At 32.4% G+C, this 26,702-nt stretch overlaps 1 protein-coding gene across 6 annotated transcripts; it reads right to left on the bottom strand.

Moving 5' to 3' along the window:
- Positions 1 to 10,707: 10,707 nt before the first annotated feature.
- Positions 10,708 to 19,025, bottom strand: LOC137828611 (putative F-box protein At3g16210). Of its 6 annotated transcripts, none has more exons than XR_011083918.1 (3): positions 18,710 to 19,025; positions 17,517 to 18,604; positions 12,664 to 12,983 (listed from the first exon to the last, which is right to left on the bottom strand). XR_011083918.1 is itself a non-coding variant. In XM_068635257.1 (3 exons), exons 1-2 carry the CDS (start codon positions 18,823 to 18,825, stop codon positions 17,521 to 17,523), a joined length of 1,110 nt encoding a protein of 369 aa, XP_068491358.1. In that variant the 5' UTR covers positions 18,826 to 18,988; the 3' UTR covers positions 12,664 to 12,983; positions 17,517 to 17,520. The 6 variants fall into 6 exon arrangements, 5 of the variants coding, with proteins under 5 accessions (XP_068491356.1, XP_068491358.1, XP_068491353.1 ...); XM_068635257.1 differs by having other exon boundaries at positions 18,800 to 18,988; XM_068635255.1 differs by lacking the exon at positions 12,664 to 12,983 and adding an exon at positions 10,708 to 10,828 and having other exon boundaries at positions 17,517 to 19,025.
- Positions 19,026 to 26,702: the final 7,677 nt, after the last annotated feature.

Below are 26,702 nucleotides of genomic sequence, written 5' to 3'. Positions count from 1 at the left end.
TTTTCACTATTAATTGTTTAACAATCTCAATCATAAATCTAAAGTGCCCCCTAAATGAACAATCCTAAAATCAACTCAAATCACTCCCCTATTGTAAATCACATTGAATTTTGAAGTAAAGAAACTCTGCTTGAGTGAGTCTAGAGTGTTCCTATATTTTCTCTGAGTCTTATCTTGGCAGAGATAACTGCAAGTGGCGACTCCATCCTCACTCATCTTGGAGCTTCCTCCCCCAAGTTGCGTGATTCCTCTTAATTTCTTTCCACTCCCTAAGCTTCCTATACTCCTTACTCTTTTCTCTTCAATTCCGCCATTACTCTTCATTTCTTTTGTTCATTATCTCTTTAATTGTTCCCCCATTTTATCTTCCTTTTCATTTCGTTTTATTCATTCCTTTGTCTTGCTTTAATTTTCGCAATCATCATCATCTTAGTAATTGTGTTTTTCTTTTGCTTTTTTGAAGAGAACCTTCATTCTTACTTAACCAACCACTTGGTTAAGTTCCTGTCTAGTGGCAATCTTCACTGAGTTTCACCTATCATTGCTAATGAAAATCATAGTCTAAGCAAAAGCATCTAAAATATACAATTCTAAAATCAACTTACATCAACATCTCCATACTTGTCCCAATATCGTCTTCACACATGTCCTTGTTTTAAATTAGTAAAACACTTTTAATTCATTAGGTACCCTAAAAAACATAGATTAACCTTTATCTAGTCCTTAGTTTCATAACTTATTTTTATGTTATACATTTGGTTATTTTTAATCATTTCTATAACTATTTGACCATTAAACATTTGTTATTTGATACTCTCATTTTAAATTTATGTAATTATAATTTCTTTCTTCATATTTCATATTGGAGGAAATAAAATTGTATCATTTTGCACTGAAAACTTGATAATATCATGTTTGTTGTGTTGTGATTTTTTTTATAAAAAATATATTTAATTGATATTTGGAACTGTAAAGGCGCAGGTGCATGCGTGATACAACCCAAATCGACAAATAGATGTTTACGAACACCACAAAATCTTCATAGCTAGGTCAGTCATCTCAACATACAAGACAAGGCCCTACCAAATCTCAGAAGAGCCTCAATAGAGAGAGAACCGGACATGAACCAGAATATCAATTGTTCTTCCTTCTAGTCTTCTTACAAGACAAGTTAAGTAAATAAAATGGGCTCACTTTGGGTTTCAATTAGAAAAATAAGCTAAAAGAGGGTGTAGTTAGTAAATTGAGCTTGTGTCAAAGCCCACCTTAACCTAGCTTCTAGAAACTTACCTATGTTTCACCCATGTGCTCATCTTTGACCTAGATTTTAGAAAAATCCCCCACGTGCTCACATTTAACCTAGTTTCTAGAAGCTTGTAGTCATTTACACCCCTACCTTTCCCCTCTTCCTCTCCAAGGCATTCATATCTATAAATAGGGTCCCTCTTCTCTTATAAAACACACATTGAATATTGAAAGTAAAGAAACTCTGTTAAAGTGTTTTGTGAGTTGAGTCTCCTATCATCTTTGGGTCTTATCTTGAGTGCACAACATCTCAAGTGGCGACTCTTCATCACTCATCTTGGAGTATCCCCTCTTCTAAGTGGCGTGAAAAGTTCTCACCATGCATAGGCTTTCTCTTATCTCTTCATCTTTTCATTTCTTCAGCATGCACCATTTCCATTCCTTCTTATGAGTTTGTGTTCTTCTTTTTCCTTTTTCAGTTTCTATATTATTTCCCTTTCCATTTATGCTTTTTAATTCTCGCACCTCATCATTATCATCACCCTATATTTTGTTTTTCTCTTTGCCCTCTAGAAGTGAATCTTCACATTTACTTAACCACTTGGTTAAGTACGTGTCCAATGAGAATCTTCTTTGGGTTTCTCATCATAATTGCTAATTAAAAAAAAATCATAAACAAAGTGCAACCCATAAAATGTGCAATCCTAAAATCAACTCACATCAACGCGTGAGTATGGGTATACCCGTTCTCTGATGGGGAAGGGGATGAGAAAAAAAAAATCATAGTTGTTGGGCATGAAAGTGTAAATTTCGATAAATTTTTACGTTGGGGATGAAGATGAGATGGTCATTCACACACCCACCCCACCTTGTTTCCACCTTCTCATATATGTTGATGATATTATCATCACTTAAAGTTCTTCTTATTGCATTGCATCTCTCATTAGATTTTTACGTATACACTTTGCCTTTATAGACTTAGGTTCCTTAAACTATTTCCTTGGAATTGATACTTCTTGGAACAAAGATGACAATATTCACTTATCCCAAAATAATACATCAAATAATTTTTTCAAAAAGCCAACATGCTTGGGTTTAAGTCACAAGCAACACTTATGGTGTCTTTGTTACGTTTAATTCACGATGACACTATAGCGGTTCTAGATTCTTCTTGCTATCTTTTAGTTGTGGGATCTCTGTAATACCTGACAATCGCACGTACCAATTTGGCTTACTTTCTCAAAAAGGTTTGAAAATATGTGCACAATCCGTTGGAACACCATTGGAGGCAAGGTTCACTGAAGGGAATAGAAAAGAGGGGAATTCGAAAGACGATAATGTTTAGTGAGGGGGAATACGAAAATATTTTCAAGAAGTAAGAAAGGGGAATATAAAAAAACATTAGAAAAGAGGAAGGTTACGGAGGGAAAGAAGTGCGAGAGAGTGTTTATTTCGAAAGATGATTATGACAGTTCTAAATGTCACATTTTGAAGGATAATTATGACAATTATAAAGTTTTCGTATTATATAGCTAATTGTGACGATTTTTAATAACCGTCATATTATAACCGCTACCACAGAAGGTTTTTTTGTAGTGAACCGTATTCTCATTGGATTTTGTTTAGTATGCACATTCCAACCCTTTGTAATTCTTGTTAGTTTCCCTGGTCATATTACAATGCCATTTAAACTTTCAGTGTTCCTAGAAAAACACTATTTAAACCTTGTTAAGCCTACTCATGAACCCACCTTCTAGAGTCCAAAAGTATAAATCTCTGTAACTCTTCCTATCTACATTTACAATCCCGGTGGTAGAATTTCTCCATTTAAGCCAACGAAATTTCTGCCACTGAACCCTTATTTCTTGTGTAACAATTTTAATGCTATCATGTGCTTAAAGGGCGCAAATCATGAGTTGATGTTATCCTCCTCAGGATACTTGGCACAGAAAGATTACCAAAAATTTTGATATTCAATGCTAAGTTCATAGTAATAGGTCTTGATTCCTTAATCTCCTTTCATTTAGGAAGTAGTAAGATGAAAGAATCAAGCAAATATGGAGTAGTATTTGTTGGAGATCTTGAACACTACTCAACTATTATGCTAAATGGAGATGTTTTTTATGAAGAAAAGATTTTTGAAAAGCTATTTTATGGATGTTGTCATGTATTGTGTCTTTTTTGTCTTAGTTAAGATAGAATTGTTTAAGTGTCCTTTGTATCTTGATCTAACTCCATATCTCATAGCTATGATGATGATACTAAGCACAAGTGATTTTAAAAATTGTTTTTAACACTGTCACAGGTTTTCAAATATGTTAAAATCTTTTGCAACTTGTTTTTCTGGTATGTACTAGTTTTTCCTTTGATTTTTTATGAAATAATTGATTTTAAACTTTTTATGAACTGAAACAGTTTTGTTTCCAAAATTCAATTTTTTTCCACCTTCTGTTTTCAACTTTTAAAAAGTTAGTTTTGTTTCTACCAAGTGTATTTTGAAATACAATCTATTTTCTCAACTTTTAATTAACTATTTTTTAACTGATTTGAAACTGTTCTACCAAATAAGTTATGTTTTGTATCCTATAAAAGGATGGATGGGTTTCATTGTAAATCATCCTTAGAAAACTCATTTGCTTACTTCTTTCAAAGAGTTTTTTTGAGAGGTTCTTAAGAAGTTCAGTTTTTGAAGGTTTTTCTGAAAAATCTTTTTTAAGTTTTGTGGTGTCATTTTCACTTTGGCTAGTGATTAGGAACTTCATCAAGGTTCTTCAGTTTGGAGATCCGAGTTTAGTCTCTAAGTCTGCATATAAGGTGTAATCGTTCCTCAATTCCTCTTCTTTGTAATCTTGTGCCAATATTCTTCTAGGATAGAGTTTCTTGAAGTATACGATTGCTGAAATGGTGTTTTTTAGTTTGTATCTTTTGTTCTTGAAGGGTTCAAGAACTGGTTTTTGTGCAATCTTTGTAAAAGATTTTGTGATATAGTGAAATTCATCTTAGTGTGAGATAGGAATAGATGTAGCTCAATTTTGAGTGAACTAGTATAAATTATTGTGGTTTTAGCCTTTGTTGTAATTTGTTATTAAGATTCTTAAAGCTATTAACCAAACGCAAAACTACAAGGTGATTTTAATCAATGACTATTTCATGCTTTAAATCAAGCTGTTAACAAGTAATCTAGACTTAAAATAGTTTTAATCTAACTATATTAAATATGGATTTACAATAGATTATGTATAAGTGTTTTGCTGGTTTATAAAACAAATAAATAATTGCAAACTATTTTTGGACTTTAGATATTGATTGTCAAATTAAAATCAAGTCTTCTATTAAGACATTGTGTCTTAGAACTGATCAAGATCTATCTTTGAAAAATAGTGTACAATTTTTATACTGTGTAAGCATTTTGAAAACTATATGTGATCTATTAAAAAATCTTCTTTTAAATTTTTGGAGTTTTAAATTATTATGTCTAAGTAAAGTTGATGTGAAAATAACAATCAGTTGTTTTAAATTCTAATTTGTCGTTTTTCTGAAGTTGCATTCTGATTGAGAAATTTGAATTTGTTGTTTCTTGAAACAATTTTTTTTACTATCAGCATTGCTAAAATAATTCATTTGTGAAAATTGTCCTAACTACAATTCACCTTTCTTGAACTTAAACTCCCATAAATTCAATAGTAAATTACTACTACCCTCTACTATTTATTAGCGTGTACCATATGTGCAACACATTTTGAATGAGTAGTACATTTTGATGTGTATTGTAGTCAATATGGGGTATGCATATTTCTTCTAAAAAGAATTAAGTATCTTCAAGTATATTAAGATTTTTACTAGTAAGCTTACTTGTGTTTTTAAGCATAGGATTTTCAAGTATATTTATATTTTTACTAGTAAGATAATGAAGGAGAAATAAATTTGGTGACATTCTTTCATAATATTTTAAATTTTTAGTTATATTTTCTTTAACACTTAGCGTTCCTTTTATTTGTAAGGTTTATTCTATGTGGAATTCATAAGTAATCTAACCTATATAGAAGTTTAAACTTATCATATATTGTTTATCCATTTTTTTCTCGAATAATAACTACAAACATTTATTTCTTTTTGAGGACCTTTGTATGACTCACATTTTGATTTCGTATTCCAGGTTTCTCTATCTTGGCGAAATCTTCTCCTTTGTAGAACAAGTTAGGTGATGCAATTCTAGCTTGCATTTCTAAGAGTCTTTTGTTTTGTATTTTGGGGTGCGAAATTTCGTGGGATTGGGTGGCTAAAATGAGTGAAAGAAATTGTGAAGTATTGATGTATGGAGAATGATAATGAAGCTTAAGAGAGGTTAGACCAACTCCTAAGAGGTTCCTTGCTAAAATACTTAGAAATAAGGCTAGCAAAGAGTGAGCTAAGAGACTAGTTGAAGTTGAAATTTTGGCAGCAATGCAATAGTCTTTTCAAAGCTAATTTATAAGGGGGCTAGCACTTGTATTTATAGTGTTATGGGCAGCCAAGGTGCAAGTTTTAACCCTAAAAACTCTCCACTCATAGAAGGACAAGTGTCTCTCTCTAATTGGAGCAAATCCTCTCAAATTAGAGGTTGACAAGTGTCCTCCTCTAATTGGAGAGAATCCTCTCCATTCCCATAAAGACAAATGTCCTTTTGGCATTGGTAGGAATCCTTTCCATTAAGGAGATGACATATGGACCTTCATGCCTTCCTTGCCACTCCTGTTTTCGATTTGCACTTTAGTAATTTATTTGTGCACCTTAGATGATCTAGAGTTGCATTGGGTCCAAGGAGGCCCAATTATAACTCTAGCTAGACTCTTTATTTTTCTATTTACACAATGAAAATTGGCCCAAGAAAATGGCCCAAATACAAGTCCAAAATAAAGCCTATACTACTCTGTATAATGTGTATAAAACTAGATTAAAATGGAAGAGCAGACAACAATTAATTCTCTCTGAGATTAAAGTCTTCTGAGATCCTTTTCCTACTTCCAATCTTCTTAGCCGAATGTTTTAAGGCTGGATGGGTTTTCATCATTCTCTCCCTCTTGAGAAGGATCTCTCCTCAAATACTGAATGATGTTCAATAACAACAACCTCTGTTTATTTGTTATTTTTCTCCTGGATCAAATTTCAATCTACAATAGACATCAAACAAATATGAGATAATTTTCTTTATTAAAAGAAAATTAAAACAAATGGAAATAAAATAGAAATAAGGTCCTTTATTTTTATAAATTTTTTGAAAGAAAAACGTAGGACCTTTTTTAAAAATATTGTTTTTCACTTTGTGTTGTTTACTGCCCAAGCTAGGCAACAACATCACAAAGTATTGTTTTTGAGATTTTTGTGAAGAAGAATGAAAATTATATAACCAAAAAGAAGAGTTAAAAGTATTGCAATTCCCCTTTAAGGATTCTTTCTCAGCTATGCTTGCAGGGGGTGTCATAAAAGACTTTTCTTCCTTTTCAATCAAACATTCATCTATATTTTTTGCGATGTAACAATTTATATCTATATTTGGTTCAGCTACAAACATAGATTTTTATTCAAGCACATCCTCATAAGGTTTTTCTAATGTTATCGATATCTGATTCAATTCCAGAAAATGAGTTTTTTGTACTTTCCTTTTTTATCATCACTTTCTCTCTCTTTTTCTTTCCATTCTCTATCTTTCCTTTGTTCTCCTCTCTTTCTCTTTTGTCTTTCTTTTTTTTCTTTCTGACAAGAGCTTGTAATTTTTATTTAAACTCTTTTTCTCTTCTAGCATATTCTTTTTCTCCTTTTACAAATTTTCTTCCTATTTTAAAAAGCTCTTTCATTTCTTCTCTATGCTTTCGTTTTCTATCATATGAAGGCGGAACAAATTTTCTTCTCATACACACCTTTAAATCACTCCAATACTCTACTTTTGATGTTGTACCAATTCAAACATCAAGTTGCCTTTGTTGTCATCAAGACCTAACATATTCTTGAAAACATAGGGTAGCCAAGAAAAATCCAATATATTCATCAACTTTGTACTTCTTAAAAGTTTGATCAAGCTTTGTCTCCCATTTTAAATATTCAACATTTTTGTTTTCATCAAAATAGGGAATGTATACCTAGGCTTTGTAGAATAATATAAACTTCTAGGCTCAAATTACACCCCTTCCTTTTTTAGATAATGGGAGTTATAAATCTTTCTTCTATGAATAGGTCTTTCTTCTTCAAACCTTTTGTCCTTATTTTGGTTGAGAACCATTTTGCCAAAAAAAAATAATATACCTCATTATATTTTCCATCTTTATCCTCTCTCGAAATTCTATTCTCCTCTCTCCACCCATGGGCATCTTCTTGTTCCCTATTACTTTCTTGTACACTTGATGCATGTAAATGATCACTCATTTTGAAAAATGCAAAAAAATTTAACAAGAGTTTTGATTCAACAAGGAATGATTAAAAAATTTCGAAAATACTTTTATACTTTTTTGGTGAAGTAAATCAAGAGTTCAAGTATGAGATTTCTCCAAGTTCACTCCTAGGAAATTGAGGTGAGTCACAATGGATTGCTTAAGTACCAAGACATTCCTAGCTAGAGCTTACCTCAGATAGTTCTCAAAACAAGTTCTCTCATAGAACTTCAAAACAATTTTCTATATATGTGTGTGCAAGACTTTCTAAGGATCAAAAGAAGATAAACTACAAATGAAGAAAAAAACCTAAGTGTCACGAAGACTTACAAAAAATAAAATAAAGCAAGAAATTAACAAGAAGAAAGTAAAGTAAAACAAGAATATCTAGACGAAAATCCTAGGTGAAAATGCAAGTGACACTTTGAGTCCCTTGACACATTTCCACAAGACTAAGCGTTTTACTATAACAATGTTCTTAATGAGATTGCTTTGAAATCATTTTCCAAAACAAAACAAAAGTAAGCAAAAAATTAAACTTGTACACAAAGGTTTTGTGATACAAAGCTAAAAATACTACAATTTTTTTTTATGAATTTCTTTTCTTCAAGTTGTCAAATCCTCTTTCTCTTTATATGAACTTCATTCTTGTCTTCAATTGTTGCCATCTCCAAATAAACACTATTTTTGGCCTTTGGCTATGCATCATCAAGTAGAAATTAGCTTCATAACTTCAAAACCAAACTTCCACTCAATATGAACTTCACCTTATGAGGCCCACAAGTAATGAATCAAGAAAATCTCAATTAAAATTTCTAAAATCAAATTGATTTAATTTGACAAATGCAAGGAGTATTTTAAGACACAAATCAACAATTAAAGGTAACAAAAACAGTGAGCACTCGATTAGGAAACCTAAGAATGGAACTAGAATAGATTTTTTTTTAAAAATAATAGAATGAAACAGACACTGAAACTTCCAAAACTTTTGAAACTTCATCCAGAAACATTTTGTGTATGAAATTTTTATGTGAGAATCTCAACATAATATTTGGTCAAACGAAACAAATTTTAGGTCAAACGGATGTGTGTCTGAGAGAAATAAATCAAATACTGCAGTACTAGAATTAGAGATTGAAACTGTTTTTCAGCACTGGCAGAGATGATTCAAATATTTACTGGGGAAATATTATAATGAATTTAAATCTCAAACTTTTATCCCAACTCCACAACACAGAAAGCAAAGTGAGGTAAAAATTTCAGGTCAAAAAGCTCAAGGAATAAGGTGCAATAAATTTTATATTGAGAGCAACACCACACTGAAACCGTTTTTTCTTGGCTGAAAATATCCTGACTTTTACTGTTTATAACTTTTTTTCTATTTTGTTTTTGGACACTCTGTTTTAACTGGATACAAACAACATCTCAATAGGGTTTTGTGATGTTTTTCAGATTTTTTTACCAAAATACAAACTCACAATAAATTCTCACAATAGAGACAAGATTTCACAAAAACTAGAAAAGAAGAAACCTAAGGGATTTGAAAAAAAGAATTGAAACTCAAGACATAATAGACACCTAAATCTAATGAACTTGCTAATGATCTAATAACAGGATTAGAGACTAAATAATATATTAAAAAAAAGCACATAAAAGGCACAAAATGACTCAAACCACATGGATATCCAATGTAAAAACAAGAAACAAAAAATCAAACAAATGATTACTTGATTTTATGACATATATGGAAACAACATAACTTTAGACAACTACAAATGGATCATAAAATAAAAATGAAACCCACATAAACTGTTTTTACCTAAAGAAAATGAAAGAAGACTTAACAAAATTCAAAAACACACAAGATAAACTAAAAAATAACTCCTAAACACCAATATAGATGGTTCAAGAAAGAACAAGTTATTTGAACCGATTAAACCAAACAAACAACAACAAAAATGGTAGAACTAAAACAAAAACAGAATCAAGACATGAAAAACAACATGTAAACAATGTGGAAAAATGAAGAACAAATTTTTTGAGAACTTATCTCTTGAAGAACTGTAAACCTAATGCTCTGATACCACTTGATGCAATCTTAGCTTGCATTGCTATGAGTTTTTTATTTTTGTATTTTGGAGTGCGAAATTTGGTGGGATATGGTGACTAAACTGAGTGAAAGAAATTGTGAAGTATTGATGCATGAAGAATGATAATGAAGCTTAAATTGAGAACAATAGAAGTGAGTTTGGACGTAGGAAGGAAAAATGTGGGTGATACATGACTTTGAACCTTTGTAACTAATGGTATTGTAAATACAATTTTTTTTTCTCTTAGTTAAATTAGATTTTGAGCCTCTAGACAAAGACAACAAATACAAAATACTTGTAAGTTTTACCTTGGTAGAACATAAGTGTTGTATCAAAATAAATTATTTTTATAAAGATTTTTGTTGTTGTATAAGATGTAATGACTAAACAAAATGTATATATATTATTATGACCAGTATATGACAAGGTTGATAAGCATTGAATATGTTATAAAAGAAATATATTGATATGTCAAGTTTGGTATATAGTGAATCTGTTATGAAAGAAATGTTATGAAAGAAATATATTGATATCAATATCTTCACGGAGTCACGATGTTGCTACAACTTAATCAAACTATAACTACATAATTTTAAATGTTATAAGCTGTACAGTACTCTACCAATTATAATGTGACCCTTTTTCATATTCTCTTACCTAATAATTAAGAACTTACATTACTAATCACACAAATTAATAATCATTTATTGATAATCTTTGAAAAATTGATTTAAAAATATCCACACACAAACCCTACTTACTCTCCATGATGAAATTAAGTGATTTGATTTTAATTATCATCATAAGAAACCATGTTGTTTAGTAGTCACATAAATGATTGCATAAATCCACCAAACTGCCATTTATTATGATAGAAAACATAACTGAACGGAAAATTGTACTAATCCAACCGACAAACGAGGGATGAAAATCAAAGCATGTCAAAATTAATAATAAGAACTTGTAACTCAGAGTGTCAAAGACTTTATGAATATCAACTTTGTAAGCCACATTACCTCCTCTAAGCTTTTTAGAAAGCATGTTAATAACTTCACAAGCAATACCAATGCAATCTTGAATCTATCTACCCTACACAAACCCATATTAATTAGGAGAAATAATTCTAGCAGCCACAACTGCAAACCTATCGGCCAATATCTTGCAAATAATCTTAAATTTGAAATTAGCAACAACAATTAGTCTGTAATCTTTAATGGAGTCAACACCCTAATCTTAGGAATAAGATATACCACATTATTGTTGAATCTAGGAAGAACCCGATTTTGTTTAAAAAACGGTTGAACAACATTTCAAACATCTGTCCTAATAACTTCCGAGCAAGAATGATAGAAAACACCACCATAACCATTAGTACCAGAAGCACTATTGATGTGATCCAAATATACATGAAGATGACCAAGGTTGCTATACTTGAAGGGTCATCTCAACAAGCAAATAAAGACTTCATCAATAGAAGAAATGGACAAGGCCCAAAGCATTTGAAGTTCTTCTTATTAGTCTTCTCAAAATGAGATCCAAACCCAATTAATGTCTCTTTTTGTAATATCTTTAGAATAAATTCTAAATAGAACATTAGAAGGGAAATAGTAGGAAAAGTCACTTTTCTAGAATAAGGAAGTGACTTGGAAAGGGGCGACATTTACATTGTCTTTTCATGTACCTTGCCTCTTCATTTACAATGACTCTTCATGTATCTTACATTTCATGACCGGTCCTCTATTCCTATATAAAGAGGAGCCTTGCTTTTGTAAACACAAGTTGAATATTGAAATTGAAAGTGAAGTTACTCTCTTGAATTTGAGTGGGTTCTTTGTGAGACTTGCTCTCCTTCTCTTTGTCTTATCTTGTGGGTCTTGGGAATCCTCAACTGGCGGCACTCTCACTCATCTTGGAGCCTTCCACCATCCAAGTGGTGTGACCACTCCTATTGTCTTCAACCACATAAGTTTTCTTCAACTTTTCATCTTCTTCTTCCATGTCCACTTCATATCAAAATCTATAAACATGTCTCTTGTTGTTCCAACCGGTAGAATTCCTTTAATTGTTGTTTCATTCGGTAGTTTGCTGTTTTCTTAGGTTTTAATCGATTAGAATGATTTGTTGGAGTTTCTAATTGGTTCATGTGCTTTGGTTTGTGATAATAATTGGTTCATGTTCTAGTAATGGGTTTCTATTTTGGTTTCTTGTTCTTGTTGTGTTCTTGAATTGTTTGTTGAATCTTGATCCAATTCTTGAAAGTGTCATATGATGTTTCATCTCCTAATCAACTCACATCAACTATTACCGTTAAGATTAAAAACATTCTTGATTTTCAAAAAATCAGGACATTTATCAACATCATATTCTCCTCAGAGGAAACTAGCTCAAGAATATAAGTACCAATTAAATCTTCCATATTACTTGTATCCAAAACATTAGAAATAGACTCAACATAAAGATTTTTATAAAAGTTCAAATTATGATCATCAATGAGTTTAGGATCCTCAATAACCTCATTATCAATCAGTAGACGATGAATCCCACTAGAACTATTTCCCTTCTTGACCGCATCACCCATTATTAAACTATAACATCTTAGCTCTTTCTCCTCAAAACAAATATTGATAGTGTAGAGCATGATCAAACTCCTTCTTAGCAATCTTTTCTTGATAGAGAAACCCATGAATATAAGACAAACTAGCAGTCTCTAAGTTTTGTTGAATACCAAGGAAGAGACCCTGCTTAAGAACTACATTATGAACTTATGTTGAAAAATAAACATAGGACAACCAACAATCTTATTAGCCCAAGAATCATGAATAAGTTTCATACATGAAGTATCCTGAAGCCACATAGAAAAAACACGAAAATTGCTAACATTCCTTTAAGAATTACTAGTGAGAATAGAGGAATGATCAAAACAATTTTTAACAAGAACCTGATAAGTACAAGAATCTCATTCATCCAGAAACACTCCATTACAAAAAGCCCTATCCAAACTTCTATGCATTATATGCAAACCTCTTCTTCCATTACACCAAGTATAACAAGATTCAGTAAAAGGAATACAAAAAAGATCATTAGTATTAATCCAACAAGAAACCTGATTAGAAGTCACCCCCTTTGTAGTCATCCGCCGATAGCACAACATTAAAATCTCCCATAATACACCAAGGCCCTGTGAAGAAATTAAGATCCCTCCACAAAAATCGTCTAACCAAGTATGTGTTAGCACCATAAACATCTGCAAAGTTAAAACATTTATCATGCAGAAGGCAAGTTACAGAAATAAACTGATCATTGACCAAGAAATTTTGGACAAAATTAGAAATTGACAAACACCAAAGCTTAGCAGCTTTATTAACAATAGGAGACGTAGCCACCAAATGCATATTAACAGATTTGAAAAGGACATTGAAAGCATCAGCATACAACATCATAGGTTTAGCAAGAAAAACCAGGAGGGATTTATGTAGTTTAAGTAAATTAATCAACATCTCTACGGTTTTGTGGTTTCCGAGTTCTCTAACATTTCAAAAAAAATGAAGAGACATTCATTGTGACGTTGTAGAGAGAACTACCTTAGCAACTTTTTTGAATTTACCAGTCCCCTTAGGTGGTCTCCCTGGTTTTCTATCATGATTTGATGCATCCTCGAGAGGAGCTATATTTTTAAAATCATCCTCTTCTCCATTTGTTATATCAGAAGCAAGGTGACCCAAGAGTGACCCTGCATTAGCCTCGCTAGGAGCATCAGTTGTCAAATTATCAATAGGGCCTTCCACGAGCTTCAGCTGTGGATCATTCTTCCTATACTTTTTACGTTGTTTAGGAACCGTGACCTTCCCCTGTTCTCGTTCATCAGGAGTTGTTTTTTGAGAAGGTTTATGTTGAGGTTTTAGTATTAATACTCGTACTGGTAAAGTTCTTCGTCCTCCTCCTGTTAGATGGGAGTTCCCTTCACCAGGCTGGGTTAAAATTAACATTGATGGGACTGCTAGAGGATATCCTGGTCTTGCTACTTGTGGAGGTATTTTCCGTGGGAGTGTGGGGATTTTATTTGTGTTTTCTCTGTGTTTCTTGAAGTTCAGACTGCTATGGTTGTTGAGTTTTATGGAGTTATATATGCTATGGAGAAAACTTAAAAGATGAGGTTTACTAATGTATGACTTGAATGTGATTATGTCTTGGTTTGTGCTGCGTTTACTGTTAGACTAATGTTTCGTGGATACTTCGTAATCGATGGAATACCTGTCTTAATTACTGTGGGGAAATCAGGTTTAGGATTACTCATATCTCTCGTGAAGGGAATGTGTGTGCGGATAAGTTGGCTAATTTAAGATTTATTCATAAAGAATCATTTCATTGGTGTAATAGGCTTCTATTTAATCTGTGCTTAGAATTATTTATGAATAGGTATAATGTACCTATGTACCCTTTTTGTTAACGTATGAGTTTTGGTTTAGTCCCGTCATAGTTTTTCTTTTGTATTTTCTTCCTTTTTTTTCTTTTTTTCAATAATAGTTTTTTATGTGATGATAGATGATTGTTGTTACTTGAGGTGTCAGCCTATCTGAGATGTCAAGTTACAAAGTGAGGCTTAACATGAAAGCTTTAATACAAAGTTACGAACTTTTTGCACATTCAACAAATTTTCAAAATTTTGAGTTTATTGTTGTTTTGTGGTGTGGTGGTGCATGAGGTGTGTGTAAAGTGACCTCACTGGAGGACACCAAGGTGTGAATGCATTTAGTCAATGATAATTTGTGTAGAAATAAGTGGTGACTTACTACTAACTTTTTGCACACTACACTAATTTTTGAAATTTTGAGCTTAATGTTCTTAGATGGGGTGATGCACGAGGTGCGTGTAAAGTGAATTGAGTGGAGGACACCAAGGTCAAATTCTCTAATCTGAGTATGAATGTAGTTAGTCTCAATAAGTAATGACCTATGTAAGAAAAACATTTTAGTTTTTACATTTTTTAGATACATGGCTTGAGGCAGTCTTAACTCAACACAATCGCTTCTCCTCCCAAAAAGAACTTACAAAACACATCTTAGAAAATTAATTATCTAGATTATTTATAATATATATATAAAGAAAATTTGATTAAAAACATTTAAATAAACATAGAAAAATATTAATTAACTTAGATAATTATTACAATTTATACTAATGAGAAAAGTAAATCTGATCCATAATATCCTAAGATACCCATCTCATTGACAAAACTAGAACTTCTAGTCTAGAAGTAGTTGGCCTTGCAAGTCCTGCACTCAGATCCTTACTAGTTGAATTTAGAGAAGTCAATGCATTTAGAATTCTCTGAGAACAAAAATGGTGCTTTGAATTAGACAATAACTTGTGTCATTAACACGAGACCAAAAAAGTTACATGCTGAGAATAAGATTCACTAATCTATTTCTTCTGGTTTATAGTTATCAGTATGTTAATATATATTACGAAGTGGACTTTAAGCCTAACTCAACCCCATAAAACCGGCTTAATGGGGTGAGGGTTGCACCCACTTATATACAATGAAAGACTCTAATCTCTAGTCGATGTGGGATCTCCAACACACCCCTCACGCCGAGACTGCCAACTCGTGCGTGGGACAATATATTATGGGTGGTCTGATAGCGACCCGATAGCGAGTGGCCTGATAAGCCCAACAAATACTCGCTAGGATAGGCTCGAAATGACTTTGATACCATGTTAAGAAGTGGACTTTAAGCCTAACTCAACCCCATAAAATCGGCTAAATGGGGTGAGGGTTGCACCCACTTATATACAATGAAAGACTCTAATCTCTAGTCGATGTGGGATCTCCAACAATATATATATATATATACTAATTTTTATACATGGTCATTAACTAATTAAAAAGATTATAACTTTGTAAAGTAGTTGTTACAACTATAAAAGTTTTTATACATTTTTTACTACGTTTAATTTCTTAGTTTATCTATTAACTCCAAATATGCAAATGCCATGGTGAATTTTCACTTGTAATTATGTTGCTTATTTGTTTATATACAAGTTTTCATCGGCTACAAGGAGGTGGCTGCTTCCTAGGCATTAATATAGATTTCTTTATCTGTCATATTTCCATAATGATGTCCATTGTAAACTCCTCCATCACTTCTCTCAACCTAAATATTATTTAACTAGCATGTGGCATGAAAATATTACTCAGTACTAGCAGATCAATGAATTACACTAACTAAACAAATATACTAAGTGTAAGATGATGTCTCTAACCAGATTATTGGTAATTTATGGTATCTAATGTAATATTATAACACATCATATCTTAATCAATTAATCTTAATTGTTCAATTAAAGACTGAATAATGATCATTAGTTATATAAAATAATAAATATATAATAATAAATATTATTTTCATAAATTTTAATATATTTAATAAATTTATTTGAATTTAACACAAAATTATTTTTTATTATAAAATAAGAGTAATTATGAATATTATATATTAAAAAATAATAATTAACTCAAACCTATTATTAAAACATTTTTGTAAACTTACATTTTACAACTTTAAAATAATTTCTAAATTTTTCCTACCTATTACATCACTCACAAATTTTAATAAATCATCCTCACAAATTCACTATATTATTTCTCAATCTAAACAACCTCACAAATCTCATACATCATCTTTAATCCACTTTATCATTCCTGAATCCAAACAACTTCACAAATCTTCACCTCAATCCAAACACAACATTAGAAACGCCTTCGTACTTATTCGGTGTCAACCACACATTTTCCTACACTCTATCATACATCCCATTAGCCATTTTAGCCAACCAATATAATGTATTATTTCAAAAAACACTATTTATGCGCTAAATAATATACAAAAAATTTATCATACTTTAGTAATTAGCCGATAAATGTCAACAATGTATCACCATAATAGGCCAGTCTTTACTGGTCTTAACTAACTGCAAAATACAAGCACCCTGAATTTACCAGTCATCCCTCAATCACTTTAGAAAGAAAAAAATCAAGTATTTGGCACTAAAACTCATTCAGCACCAAATCATCATGTTGCCCCAAGACACCGTCCACCAACCCGATTAGCTAGGAACAGTCCCTTGACTACCAAAACACTTCCATATTTACTTAAAGAACCCTCCTTGTCCTTAAATAACCAGATATACAGACATAAAAACATGTTTCACATTCCCTGAAAGCGAAATTTCAAACTTGAAAAAGATGCACAAGATTTTTACTTAGTGGTCAGGGACTTCGGATAGATAACTGACAAAATTCCCCTGAACAATGTTTCATAATTGCCATCAGATTTTACTCCCTAGTTATTCCTTAATCTTTCACAATTTTGATTTTCATTGTAATGAGAAACATAACAAAACTGCAAGCCATTCAAGACTACAATTAGAATAGAGTTTGGGTACACAATGTCATGTTACTCAACAACAACCTGACAGAATTTGGTCAAACACTATGATGATGAATTTGGTAACATCTCTAATAGTTTACAGACAAAATTCTTTTAGAATTTAAAGCAAGCAGAACATATCCAATAGCTATTCTATTAGCAGAAAACCGTTGGTACAGTGATTACTTGGAATCTACAAACAAGAAACAAAGATAAAGACTTGGTTTACACTCCTTGTACTTGGAATGGTTTAACTCCCATTGAGAAAGCAACAAAATGTGAAGATAACACACAGAGACATGATAAGTAAAAAATAACACATAAGTATCGGATTGGAATGTCATTACCTCTTCAATAAGACACCACGCCACTTGCTATGTTCAATAAAAGTAAGCTCTCAGCATAATAACCAGAATACACAAACTCGGTGTCTACTTCAATTTGAAGGTCCGTAAAACTTTTCATCTCTATGTCCAGCGAATACAGGCATCTCCTTCCCGCCACATCCACGAGCAGCAACACCTCTCCACTACACGTAACACACAATTCCATCGGTGGAATTTCCACGTCACTGAGCATCATCCCTAAAGACGGTGCTTCCAAACAAAATCCGCTCATAACAAAAGAAAATACTTTGTTCCAAGACTCCACCTCACCATATTCTTTCATCACCCAAATGTCACAAGAGCATGGAGAACCCCCACCCACGTGGTACACATTAAGAGTCTTCCCATTGCCACCTCCGACAACCTTGATCATAACTGCATCCGTAGAGGCGCCAGACAAGCTCTCTGGCAGCATAACCTCACGAAACATCTCACCCTCAAAGTGAAAGGACAAAACAAAATTGTACCAACCACCAGCCACGCAGCGTTTGGCAACCCAGTGAACAAGCCCATCGTGAAATCCATGGGGAGAATCTCCAGCAAGGTAACAGATAGGAGCAATGCCATGATCAAGGGTCCTCCAAGACCCAGTTGCAAGAGAGCAAACCTCAACATCAGGAGCAGAAAGGCCAAACCTTTCATCATCCACCATGCAAGAAATTCTGACCACCTTGTAATCACATTTACTGGGATCAAAGCCTAAGACAACGTTAGAAGTGTAGTAGCAAGGGTACTCGAGGGGTGCAGGGAGGGTGACAAATCGTCGAATACACGGGTTGCAGACGATGACAGTTTGGCATTGGTCACCGTAGGCGACGCAAACAAGGCCGTTGCAGAAGGAAACGACGGGGAAATCGAGGTGGGGAAAGGAGGGGAGACAGAGGGTGGTGGAGGGGTGGCGGTGGGGGAGAACGAAGCGGTTGCTGAACTGAAGGAGGAGAAAGGAGGGGGAGTGACGGTAGTGGAGAGAGATGAAGGATGGGTGGGTGATGAGAGAGCGCCATGACTTGCAGACGGTGGTGAATCTGAGAAGGGTCTGTGGCGGAAGTCTGCGAAGGATTTCCAAAAGGATTTCATGGGGAAAGAAGACTGTGTCAGACATTTGAATTTTGAATCTACAATTAAACTATGAAATGGTGCTGAATTTAACTAACCATGAGACGGAATGATAATGAATCAGATTTAGCAGGTAACAAAGTACAAAACAAATTCCAAAGAAACGGGTACAAATCAATCACACCCACCCCTTTCCTATGTTCGTTTCATCCATACATTTTCACTTTGTGCTACGAGAAGAAGATAACACCTTCGTAATTTTGTTCTTGTGTATAAGACAACAACATAAACCCAGTTGTGAGAGCATAAATGTAGAACCTTTCATTGTCCACCCTGCAATGCAACCAATTCAGATATCTCATAATCACAATTCCTCCAATCCAACCCCAAAACAGAAAAAGGCAATAACAAGTCTGTGAGAGACAAATATATTTTTATAACTTTTTTTAAAAAGAAAATAGAATTTAATTTTAAAAAATAGAGAATAGTGTGTAAAATGATCTCTATTAGAGATAACTCAATTTTTTATAATCTTAAATAAGGTTTTGATCTCTAAAATAAACAAGTTTTGATATTTTATTTTGTTTTCATCCACTAAAACTTATAAATACTTTTAATCCATATAAAATAAAATAAAAATATATTTTGATGCCTGTAAAATAAAAATTTTAAAATTTCGCCCTTTCAGAGTATATAAAATTATCATTTTCACATCTATTTTTTAACTTAAAATAAATATATAATATTTTATTGATCAAGAAAAAGAACTAGAAATCTTTGTCTATGATTTCTGTAGTAAAAAATAACTCAAGTATTTTAATCTATATAATCTTTAATATTAACTCTATGTTTTTATCCATTCTTCCATTCGCCTATGGATGCAAGAATATAAGATCGTGATCTATTTGTATTTGTATTAAGTGATTTGTGAGCACATGAAGACACAAAAATGCATAGAAGGAATATCAGCGCATCTCTTAGGGTGTGTTTGGATTAGAGGGTGTGGGGGAGTGGAAAGTTGAGGGTGAGTGGGAGTGGAAGTGTGAAGAAAATGTGAAGAAAGTTGAGGTTGTTTGGATTGGGGTATGTTAGAGTGGATGTGTGAGGAAAGTTTATTGAAATTTGTGAGTGATGTGATAGTTGTAAGAGTATTATAAATTATTTTGAATAGTAAAGTTTGTAAGATTACAATTTTACCCTTGTATATAAAAAAGAATAAATAATGATTAATCCTATTTTATATTTTAGTTAATTATAATTTAAAATTAAAGTATAATTTTATTAATTAAAATTTATTTTTTATTTAAGTTAATTTATTTAAATAATTTTAATATTATATGTGAATTTTTAAATTATGTTATGTTATATATATATAAATATATAAAAAATTAATTAAGTATTTTAGATGATTAATATTATTTATTATTATATAAATTTATTTTTATAAATAATTATATATATATATTATTAATAAAATTATTAATATTTAATATAAATAAAATAAAATAAAAATAAAAATAATTAATATTATTATTGTTATTGTTCTTTATTAAAATTATTTGATTTGCATTTATTATTATTATTTTATAAATTAATATTAAATATTATTATTATTTTAATATTTATATTATTAGTATTAGTAAGACTTTACATTATTATTATTATTTATTTGGTATGTACAGTTTATTTAAAAATATTAGAAAAGTTAAATGATTTTAATTATTTTTTATTATATATATTAAGGGTAAAAACGTAATTTAGATAAATCTATTTAACTTTCTCCTCTTCCCTTCAACTTTCTCTTCATGAGTGAGAAGAACCAAAAACCCTTCAACTTTCCATTTCCACTTCTCCTCTCCTTCATGCATCACTGGAAACAAACAAGAAGATGCTTCTCATTTCCGTCTTCGTGAATAGTACTCATGTGGAAGCAAACAGGCCCTTAGGGTGTGTTTGGATTAGAGGGTGTGGGGGAGTGGAAAGTTGAGGGTGAGTGGGAGTGGAAGTGTGAAGAAAGTTGAGGTTGTTTGGATTGGGGTATGTTAGAGTGAATGTGTGAAGAAAGTTTATTGGAAATTGTGAATGGTGTGATAGTTGTGAGAGTATTTTAATATATTTTGAATAGTAAAATTTGTAAGATTACAATTTTACCCTTTATATAAAAAAAGAATAAATAATGATTAATCCTATTTCATATTTTAGTTAATTATAATTTAAAATTAAAGTATAATTATATTATTTAACATTTTATTAATTAAGAATTATTTTTTATTTAAGTTAATTTATTTACATAATTTTAATATTATAAATGATTTTATAAATTATGTTATGTTATATATATACAAATATAATTAAAAACAATATGATTATGTAAATAAGTAGCATGAAAAGTAGCATAAAACCTTAACAATAACAATGTCAACGTCAAAAATAACAAACACAATTCTTCAATGTTCAACATGAAACTTAGAAATAAAAATAACAATGACAATAACATAATAATAACACACTCAATGGCCTTGATGACGTCGAATGTCAGCCAGAGTAACCTCCATTCTGTCCATTCGGGTATTCATCTTTTCCATGCCGGACAAAATTTGATTTAACAATTCCCTTTGAGTGGGGTTTTCCTCCTCAGATTGACCACCTTCATCATCTTGTGGTGGCAATTCATCCTCTTCATCATCTTCTTCGTTTGCATGTTGTGGTCTACCAAGTTGCCATATGCCATTGACTTGGAATATATTTAATTTTGTCATACTTTTTTTGCCAAAGTAATGATTCCAGCCTAGCATTGTTGCTTGTTCATTGGACAAGTCAAAGCCATACACCTGCAAGATCCTCGTTATCAAATTTGCATATGGGAGAGGCATCTTGTTATCCCGACATTTGATGATCTGTTGCATTATGTAATGAGGTCAATTAATGCGTACATTATTCTTAATTAACCACATCATGAAAATATCTTCTGTGCATAGTTGCTTCCTCGAGGGCACAAGATATGCACCCATGTGTAATGCAACAGTCGGTCATTCATCTTCAGACTACCGACATTTTTCAGATTTTCATCGTTCCGGGGGTTAACTTAAGACCGTCATACTGTAGATGAGTAATGGTCATCCAATCCACTTCTTTGATGCGTATCATTTTTCCGCAAATCTCAATGGCAAGGTGACCAGCAGGTGTGAATTTTGCATTTGTATAAAAAAACCCTTACAAATCCTCATAATATGGAAGATTAATTCCAAGGAAAGGTTGTAAACCTTGCCAATTGAGAAGATTTTGGAATTCAAATCCTGGACCAGCAAAAAATGGAGTATTCATCACTTTTGGTGGTAATACTGTTCTTGCGTGAAAATTCTTTTCAAAAACCACCATTTGACGCCTGGTACTGAAGTATCTTGAATAATCAAGAACTTCTGGAATCCTCGTTGGTGGAGGAGGAACGTCAACATCTTCTGCTGGAGATTTACCCTTACGGGTTCTGTTACGTTTGTGGGATGATGATGCCATCTATAATGAAAACCTATCAAAATATTTTTAAAATTTATAATTCCATTCTGTCAAAATATATTTTTTTAAATCTGTTTAATAAACAATTCATTTTGAAATAAATAATTACTTTCTACATTTATAATTAAAATATCAATTATTTGGATTCTGTAAACTTATTTATCTTTGTAATAATTTATTATCAATCCTAAAATAAACTTTTTCTAACTTTTTAAATTACTATAACATTTTTTTTAACATTTAATTCTAACACCAATAATTTATGTAAAATACAAATTAAAAAAAAATAACTCAAAATGATATTTCTATTTTAAACTTTTACTGTTATTTTTAATTAATACAACATTTTTATAATGTTTTTTACTATAACATTACTAAATTATGTTTAATCTACAAAAATAAAAACCCTATCAAAATATTTTTAAATTTTTTAATTCCATTCTGTCAAAATAAATTTTTTTAAATCTGTTTAATAAACAATTCATTTTGAAATAAATAATTACTTTCTACATTTATAATTAAAATATCAATTATTTGGATTATGTAAACTTATTTATCTTTGTAATAATTTATTATCAATCCTAAAATAAATTTTTCTGACTTTTTAAATTACTATAACATTTTTTTTAACATTTAATTCTAACACCAATAATTTATGTGAAATACAAATTAAAAAAAATAACTCAAAATGATATTTCTACTTTAAACTTTTACTGTTACTTTTAATTAATACAACATTTTTATAATGTTTTTTATTATAACATTAATAAATTATGTTTAATCTAAAAATGAAAACCCTATCAAAATATTTTTAAAATTTTTAATTCCATTCTGTCAAAATAATTTTTTTTAAATCTGTTTAATAAACAATTCATTTTGAAATAAATAATTACTTTCTACATTTATAATTAAAATATCAATTAAAAATAGCACTTATAAAATATCAATTACTTTTTAAAAACCCTACAAATTAAAAATTTCTATTTCCACTTGTAAAAATATTCATTTTAAATACATTTATATTCAGAAACAAATTATATTACAAAACCATAATCATCCAATCATAAATATAAAACAGAAATAAAAAAATTAACTTTACATAAAAAAAATTAAAAACCTGAAGATAAGCAACAATAGCAGCACAAGGATAACTTTGGATGAAGAACAGTGCCTGAAAATCACATAAAAAATAATTAAGAAACATAGAATTCAGAAAAATATAGAACATAATCGATTATGCTCTCAGTTATACAGAAAGGATAATCGATTATCCAGGCATAATCGATTATCTTCGTAGGCAAAAATAAAGCATAATCGATTATGGCACACAATAATCGATTATGGCCATTTTTCAACACTTCACATAATCGATTATGCCTGTAAATTTTTACAGATAATCGATTATGTTCTTTGAAAAATCGATTATCTGCCTCATAATCGATTATCTTACTGGTTCAAATTGAGGCATAATCGATTATGCACCATTGCAGAGAAAAAGCTCTAACCTCAGAACGAACCCAGATGAACTAGATTAATCCAGATGAATCACAACAACAACCCCAGGACGTGAGATGAACAAGGTATCCTAACAGAAACGAAGATGGCTTATAGGAATCTCTCCAACCACACTACAATGCACTCTCTATGGCTCGTATCTTCGGTTTTCTGTGAATGGAGGAAGGAATTCATGCTCTTATATAGCCAGCTTCACGCCCACCTACCTCACCCACTCACCCACTGCATTCACTCTCCTTTCACAGATTCACAGAGAGTCAAACGATTCCTGAGCTAAGTCAGGAATCTCATGGCTTCATGTGGCATGCATGCAGAGGGCGCAGGGGCACTATTTCTCTTCATTCCAGCAAAAGCAAGGGCAACGTTGTAACTTGCTTGGGATGACTTGGCACTCCCACTCTACAGTGCAACTTTCTCTTCATCTTTGCGCAGATCAACATTTCACTCAAATTGGTCTTTCCTTCCACACTCGCCCGCTAGCATGCATGGATCCAAACGGGGTGCTGTTGTGACTTCCGTCGTCGCCAACAGTGGCACCCCTGGATCCAAACGAAGCCTTAATTAAGCGAAGATTTAGAAGGGAAGGAATGTACCTGTTCACACAACTTAGACATTACACAATTACTCTTATCAAATTTCGTTTTTCACTGATAATTAATTATGTCTATTTTTTAAGTTACCCATAAATTATGAATCACATGTTTTTAAATGACTAACAAATTATGCACTATTTTTTAACTCACCTATTGATTTTTAACTCATGTTTCAAACTGCCTAATCGATTTTAACATAGTTTGTATTAAATAAATGTCTTTATTATTTCTTTTATTACATGTCAAAATATTTTTCAAACATTCCGTTGGGTTATGAGCCTGGGTTGATCCATCATCAGCAGGAATCCAATCTACATGAATAATACAATGGAAATAGCGTGGAACAGGGGATTTAGATTAATTAGCATTAATTAGGCAGTAAATAGAGAATCATAACGGTAGATACGGGGTTAAGACTGACTCCATATATACTAGGTAAAACCTCACAAATAAACAAATCTCTATTTAGGTTAAGAGCACACTTGTTCTTAACTACCTTGAATGTTCTGGGTTTAGGTCGCCTATTGGCCTGTCTAGAACATTTTGGCGCCACCATGGGGCAGGCAAATCTATCCCTGCACCACAAGATCAAAATACATGCTTAGAATGAGAGGGACAAGGAGAGCAATGGCGGGGGAAGAGGCAAATGGGGTCTTCAATGGAGGATCCCCAAACGAGAATACGCGAACGTTGATGGAGATGATGGAAACGATGAGGAGACAAAATGGTGAAAGGAGGGAGGAAAGGTATGGAGAAAGGAGGGAGGAAAGGTTTGATTGGTTTCCGCCGAAGCTGGTGGTATCCCAGAAGGACATCGTTAAAGATGTTAATACGGACAAACTATTACATTTTCCGGAAAGAACTAATAAAATTATGGAAGAAATTTGAAGGCGTGGTGTTGTTTCCATAAGACACAGGGACATGACACAAAACGGTGTTATACGTTGACAAGGAAAATAGAAGAGCTAGTAAAAAAGGGACTGATACAAATTTTTAAAGCCAAGACAGACGAGGAGGAGACAGAAAGGTTTGATGAGGCAAAGAAGTCGATGGAGGAAGAGGAAGGGGATTATCCAAGGGGGGTTTGGTCATGAGAAACCTGTGATGGGAGACTTAAATACAATTGCTAGAGGATTTTCGGGAGGAGGAGTTTCTGGTGCAGTAAGAAGGCGTTATGCAAAATCGGTAATGCAATTAGCAGTGAAGATGGATCCTTCGTCGACTCTAAGTTTTACAAGGGAAGATATGGAGGATGTCTTTCCTCATGATAATGACCCGGTGGTGATATCCATAGTTATGAGGAGTCGGTGTATTCATAGGGTGTTGGTGGATCAGGGTTCCTCGACAGATGTACTCTTTTGGAACGCTTTTGTGGCAATAGGAGGATCGATGGATGACCTTGAATCATATGAAGGTGTGTTGGTTGGCTTTTCAAGCGACCCAGTGCAAGTGTGAGGCTATGTGGAGGCTCGGACAACTTTTGGGGATGACAGTGAGATCAAAATAATCAGTATCAGGTACATGGTAGTCAATACCCCTTCGTCATATAATATTTTGTTAGGAAGACCAACCATAAATAAGTTAGGAGAGCAGTAGTGTCGCCAGTACATATGAAGGTAAAATATCCGATTGAAGGAGGAAGAGTGAGAGTAATTAAAGTATATCAGAGATCTGCAAGAAAGTGTTACGAGGGTAGTTTAAAAAATAAAAAGAGATGTTGGCAGTTAGAAAGGGTTGAGCGAAGTGGTGAGGAGGTGGAGTTAGATCCAAGGGTGGACTATGAGGGAGAAAGGTCGCAGCCGGTGGAGGAAACTAAATCTATTGAGTTAGCAGAGGGTAGGTTGGTGAGGATTAGTAGTCAGATGGATGTTAACAGGGAAAGAAAGTTGATATATTGTTTGAAAGAAAATGTGGGAGCCTTTGCATGGTCGGTGCAGGACATGCGAAGAATAGATCAAGATTTCATATGTCATCGATTGTTGGTAAACCCAAACGTGAAATCGGTGGTTCAAAAAAAAAGGAAATTCAGTGAGGAAAGACAACAAATAGTGAATCAAGAGGTGGAAAAGTTAAGAAGTGTGGGTTATATTAGGGAAATATAATACCCTACCTGGATAGCTAATGTGGTTCTGGTCCATAAGAGTGATGGCAAGTGGAGGATGTGTACAGATTTCATGAACTTCAATAAGGCATGTCCCAAAGATGCCTACTTGTTACCTACCATTGATAGGTTGGTTGATGGGGTTGCTGGTTGTGAATTGCTTAGTTTTATGGATGTGTATTCGAGATATAATAAGATTCGAATGCATCCTAAGGATATAGAAAAGACGGCTTTCAGAGGAGCTTCATCGAATTTTTGTTACACAGTAATGCCTTTTGGATTAAAAAATGCAGAGCAACTTATCGACGATTAATGGATCGGATTTTGGGTGATATGATATGAAGGAATGTGGAAGCTTTTGTCGATGAT

This window comes from Phaseolus vulgaris, chromosome 7, assembly GCF_000499845.2.
Source record: "Phaseolus vulgaris cultivar G19833 chromosome 7, P. vulgaris v2.0, whole genome shotgun sequence".
Classification (NCBI taxonomy): Eukaryota; Viridiplantae; Streptophyta; class Magnoliopsida; order Fabales; family Fabaceae; genus Phaseolus; species Phaseolus vulgaris.
Note: the sequence above shows the minus strand (reverse complement) of the source record. Positions and strands in the feature narration are given on the sequence as shown.

Coding starts and splice junctions, on each gene's coding strand:
- LOC137828611 (XM_068635255.1), bottom strand. CDS start 18,657: ATGTCTGACACAGTCTTCTTTCCCCATGAAATCCTTTTGGAAATCCTT.